At 42.1% G+C, this 6,086-nt stretch overlaps 1 protein-coding gene across 2 annotated transcripts in view; it reads right to left on the minus strand.

Annotated features, from left to right (window-relative positions):
• LOC139370672 (solute carrier family 12 member 5-like) overlaps positions 1-5,858 on the minus strand; it is a 301,182-nt gene extending 295,324 nt beyond the window's left edge. For both annotated transcript variants that reach the window (XM_071110290.1, XM_071110289.1), the window contains exon 1: positions 5,406-5,858. In XM_071110290.1, the coding sequence (XP_070966391.1) occupies positions 5,406-5,556 (151 nt within the window). In that variant the 5' untranslated portion in view covers positions 5,557-5,858. The remainder of the gene's footprint in view (positions 1-5,405) is intronic.
• Between the last annotated feature and the right edge of the window lie 228 nt (positions 5,859-6,086).

A 6,086-nucleotide genomic window follows, 5' to 3' on the forward strand; every position in this document is an offset into this window, starting at 1 on the left:
CATTCTCATATTGCATTACTAATGGTTTAACAGTGAGGAGAAAGATATACATTTTTTCAATTGATGTGTAGTACAGAATCGTCATCTACTTAATACTATTCATCTGTGATTGGACATACATACGAGGGTAAGCGTGGAACAGACCTTGGAGCCCACTCAGAGGGGGATATTATTCTTACTGAAATGTTGTTTAAAAGGCATTAAACTGATTACCAGACAAGTAATGGATCAAAATCTATTTAAATGTGAAAGAAAGCTTGGCTTCATACAGCTTATCACTTGCTTTATCTTAAGTGTTTTTCTCTTCACTGCAAAACCATTTGTAATGAAATATGAGAATGAAAAGGTGATGTTGCTATGGTAACCATGTTATCGTTGCTTTGAGACAAGAGCCTCCATAAGGCTGTGAACTAGGGGGGTGCCAACATGGCCATACACGTATTTGTAATCGTGTCCGTAATTGACAGTTAATAGTCGGATCGGATGATACTCGTGATCGGAAAAACTTTCAGAGGTCAGTTTGCTGTCACTCAGTCAGAATGTGCATTAGCATTTCAACATTTTTCCCCTACCCTTGCCCCAATAGTTAGATATGCACATTGATACACTACATGACCAAAAGTATGTGGACACCTGCTCAGCGAACATCTCATTCCAAAATCATGGGCATTAATATGGAGTTGATCCAGCTTCTGTTTCTACAACAGCCTCCACTCTTCTGGGAAGGCTTTCCACTAGTGGTTGGAACATTGCTACTGGTACTTGCTTCCATTCAGCCACAAGTGCATTAGTGAGGTTGGGCAGTGATGTTGGGCAATTAGGCCTGGTTCGCAGTCGGCATTCCAATTCATCCCAATTGTGTTCGATGGGTTTGCGGTCAGGGCTCTGTGCAGGCCAGTCAAGTTCTTCCACACCGATCTCGACAAACCATTTCTGTATGGACCTCGTTTTGTGCACGGAGGCATTGTCATGCTGAAACAGGAAAGGGCCTTCCCCAAACTGTTGCCACAAAGTTGGAAGCACAGAATCGTCTAGAATGTCATTGTATGCCGTAGCATTAAGATTTCCCTTCACTAGAACTAAGAGGCCTAGCCCGGACCATGAAAAACAGCTCCAGACCATTATTACTACTCCACCAAACTTTACAATTGACACTATGCATTCGGGCAGGTAGCATTCTCCTGGCATCCGCCAAACCCAGATTCGTCCGTCTGTCTGCCAGCTAGTGAAGCGTGATTCATCACTCCAGAGAGCACATTTCCACAGCTCCAGAGTCCAATGGCGGCGAGCTTTACACCACTCCGTCCGACACTTGGCATTGCGCATAGTGATCTTAGGCTTGTGTGCGCCTGCTCGGCCATGGAAACCCATCTCAAGAAGCTCCCAACGAACGGTTCTTGTGCTGACATTGCTTCCAGAGGCAGTTTGGAACTTTGTAGTGAGTTTTGCAACAGAGGACAGACAATTTTTACACTCTACGCTGTCCCATTCTGTGAGCCTGTGTGGCCTACCACTTTGCAGCTAAGCCGTTGTTGCTCCGAGACGTTTCTATTTGACAAACTAACTTGTTGGAAAGGTGGCATCCTGTGACGGTGCCACGTTGAAAGTCACTGAGCTCTTCAGTAAGGCCATTCTACTGCCAATTTCTATGGAGATTGCATGACTGTGTGCTCGATTTTATACACCTGTCAGCAACCCGTGTGGCTGAAGTAGCCGAATCCACTAATTTGAAGGGGCATTCACATACTTTTGTGTATATAGTGTAGCTTGATAGCAAACATCATCGCTGCGTGATTTATCATAGTAGCAGGCACCAGCAATCTAAATCATTAGTCCCAAAACATGCAAGGAAAAGTGGTTGGATGAAATTATGAAGCGACTGGAAGGAGAAATACAGCTTCACTTTATCCAATCGGAGAAGCAGGATCATCTGTCACAGCCGGCCGTGACTGGGAGACCCATGGAGCGGCGCACAATTGGCCCAGCATCGTCCAGGTTAGGGGAGAGATTGGCCGGCAGGGATGTCTTTGTCCTATCTCGCACTAGTGACTCTGCGCATTAGTGCGGCTGGCTTCCGGGTTAAGTGGGCATTGTGTCAAGAAGCAGTGAGGCTTGGTTGGGTTGTGTTTCAGAGGATGCACGGCTCTCGACCTTTGCCTCTCCCCACCCGAAAATAACTTTTTTTTCTGATCATGGATAATTACAAAACATACTTGGATCATAATCGTATCCAGAAAATTGCCCATACATGTTACGATACTCGTTTTGTCCGATTACTCGTGACACCCCTACTGTGAACCCGCCGCGCTTCATGAGGACTAAGCGAGTGCAGGCGCTGGACAAGAGAGAGATTGCAAAATAAATACTGCTATGTGTATCAAAGTGAAAAATTTGAAGTATTGAGAAGGCATTTTGCATACTAAGTTTACATAGTAGGGGATATACAGTGCCTTCCGAAAGTATTCATACCCCTTGACTTATTCCACATTTTGTTGTGTTACAACCTGATTTCAAAATGGATTAAATACACTACCGTTCAAAAGTTTGGGGTCACTTAGAAATGTCTTTTTTTTTTTTTTTTTTGTCAATTAAAATAACATCAAATTGATCAGATATACAGTGTATACATTGTTTATGTTGTAAATGACTATTGTAGCTGGAAACAGCAGATGTTTTATGGAATATCTACATTGGCATACATAGGCCCATTATCAGCAACAATCACTCCTGTGTTCCAATGGCACGTTGTATTAGTTAATCCAAATTTATAATTTTAAAAGGCTAATTGATCATTAGAAAATCCTGTTAGCACAGCTGAAAGCTGTTGTCTTGATTAAAGAAGCAATAAACTAGCATACTTTAGACTAGTTCAGTATCTGGGCATCAGCATTTGTGGGTTTGATTACAGGCTCAAAATGGCCAGAAACAAAGACCTTTCTTCTGAAACTCGTCAGTCTATTCTTGTTCTGAGAAAGTAAGGCTATTCCATGCGAAAAATTGCCAAGAAACGAAAGATCTCGTACCACCTTGTGTACTTATCCCTTCACAAAACAGAGCAAACTGGCTCTAACCATAATAGAAAGAGGAGTGGGAGGCCCCGGTGCACAACTGAGCAAGAAGACAAGTACATTGGAGTGTCTAGTTTGAGAAACAGATGCCTCACAAGTACTCAACTGGCAGCGTCATTAAATAGTACCCACAAAACACCAGTCTCAACGTCAACCATGAAGAGGCGACTTCGGGATGCTCGCCTTCTAGGCAGTTGTCGCAGTGACATCATAAACATTCTATTGAAATAGTTACTTCCATAGTGTAGTCTTTTGTTTAGACATATAGCTAGCTAACTAAAGAATTAACCATAATCCCAACTCATAATGTTTCTACCCTGCATGAATCGGCAGGTAGCTAACCAACCAGGTTCAATGTTAGCTAGCTAACATTAGGCTATAACTAGCAATGCAAATGGATCTGAGATATGAATAATATTACTACATATCATACACGTAACGTTAGCTCGCTACCCAGCCAGCTAACATTAGCTAGCTAGCTAGCTAACAGTACACTTTAACTTGAAATGAAAATGACCTCCTGACAAAGTCAGAAATGTGTAATATCTGAAAATGTAGCTAGCTAGACTATCTTACCCGTGTATACATGGACGGACGCTTCTCCCTCTCTGTCACAGATGCCATGGTTGCCCTTAGTTTGAAGATGTAATCCGGAGACAGGTGTTTTGTACAACAGCCTTGTGTGTTCCATTTTTGACTCTGTCTGAATATTTGCAATCAAACACCAGAATTTCCTCCTTCTCCTTAGCTATCATACTCTAATACTCTTTCAAAACTCGGTCCTCCAGAAAGTGAAGAGCAACACTTATGCAGTTCTACTACATGATATCTTAAAAAAAAAAAAAAAAATGTTAGAAAGGATTACACATACTGACCATCTCATGTTATAGACAGAAGCGTTCTACATGGCAGACCAATCTGAACTCATCTCTCGGCATGTCCAGCCCACTCATTATCTCAGCCAATCATGGCTAGCGGGAGGTTGCTGCCTTTTTTCCGTGGCTAAACCAACTAGGCTGGTAATTTAACAATTGTATTCGTATTTTATTATTAAGGCACATGAAAGTTCACATGTTCAAGAAGGCATTTGCCAAAAAAACTTTTTTTTCTTTTTTTTTTAAGAGTACGTTCACGTCATCACTCCTGTGAAGTAGTGACGTGCGACATACGCCTAGTTTCCTGAAACGAGTCACAAATGGCAGCATGATTCAATAATTGTTGAATTTTTATGCAGTAAGCAGACCTATATTTGTTTGTCTACTTCCTGCATACAGGAGGGTTTTAATATTAAAACTGGAAGAATAAATTGGTAGGGGACATTCTACCTACCACTTGTAGAGTACTCAAAACCATTCTAAACCATGTTAAGATTCATTAAGTACAGGAAAAAGGTATGTTATGCCACGCACACACACACACTGCATTCATACTGCAATGCAGATCTGATTGAATTCACCCTTGGGAAGTGATGAATGAGCAATCAAAATCGAATTTGAAAAAGTGCAATCTATGTGTATCTTTAGTGTTTACCCTGAACCAGCCCTTAAAGTATGTATGACGACTATTGGTCTGTTCGGAAATAATTTATATGAACTGAACTGTACAGGACCTGAAAACAACTGTAATCTATAGCATGGTGCCTCTGGTAATGGTGAACTGCTAGAATCCTGAATGGATAATGTTCTAAATTATGTTGTAAAATTGACTACCATCAACAGATATTTGAAAACAAAGGGTTTACTCATTTCAACTTGAGGGAATGGGTTTGTATGGTAATGGAAGGAGATCATTGCAATGCTTGGAATTACCATCCACCTGTCATGCACCCAGACAATCTCAGTAAGATTAACGCACACTCATGGAGTCTCAGCAAGTAACATACCATGCTTGTCTAGCTGCATGGTTTAGCTGCTGTGACTCAACATTCTAAGACACCATAGTTTCAAACCAAAAGCACAATATTGCAACTAATCATTAATGTGCAACAAACAGTTCCATAATAATGCATGTAAATTATGTTATTGGGGAAGTTATTTGCTATAAAAAAAAACATTTGTCTGTTTTCTCTGTCATTTCAATTAACTTAAAAAAAAAAATTGGTATATAGAAAATGCCATTAGGTTGACATTTTGCGCAATGCACCTGTGGCTTTATACCCTATTGAGATAATGGTTGCAAATAGGACATTGTTGACCGTGTGCCCCTACGGTCATTTAAAATTCAAGTCACACACAGACATCTCTATCTGTTCACAGACACTATGGTGGCACCCAGCAAACCACCAAGAGTCCAGGCATTACCATGTAGCATACAATACAGTAGCAGCGCGCATCCTACCTTCCACGACCACCACCTCCGTATTGAAAGACACCTCTTTATTTGAATAGCTCGGCGTGGGTTCATCTCCCTCGAACAGTTGGTTCACCTCGCCCTGGATGTCTGACATGTCGCTCTTGGAAAAGGCTGTCACTGTAAACCTCTGGCTCATGGTGTCGTCGGCAGTACCTCACAACGTTGAGACAAGCGGCGGGTCTCCTGCCTTGGCGGCGACACGGTGGAGGAATTCACCAAGGATGCAGATGCAGACAGACACTCCTGTCAGCTATTAAGAGGGCTGTTCACCGACTCAAGTGATTGTCCTTGGTATTATTGACCAGCAACAACAAGTTTCCCTCTGTCTTGTATTTGGAAACTGCGGCGTTTTGTTCGTTGATATGAGATATTGAATGATGAGAATGCTATCATGTCAACCGGTGTCTGGAAACGGTTACGCATACGGATCCTAGAGGCGGTGGATCATCAGCAAAGATGTAGGATAGACAGTAGCCTAAAGCCCGACAGATGGCGATATTGAGTCGTTCCAAAGGCATCCTATGCAGCCGGCAATACACTCGCCCGCTGAGCACCGGGCCAAACCAAAACCATAATTGGAGGCGGGGGGATCCAATCATACAACAAGGCTAGAGTAGTACTACATAGTATAAAGCCAGTAGCTACGGTGGGAAAATAATTTCCAAT

The sequence above is a fragment of the Oncorhynchus clarkii genome, chromosome 17 (assembly GCF_045791955.1).
Source record: "Oncorhynchus clarkii lewisi isolate Uvic-CL-2024 chromosome 17, UVic_Ocla_1.0, whole genome shotgun sequence".
Taxonomy (NCBI): domain Eukaryota; kingdom Metazoa; phylum Chordata; class Actinopteri; order Salmoniformes; family Salmonidae; genus Oncorhynchus; species Oncorhynchus clarkii.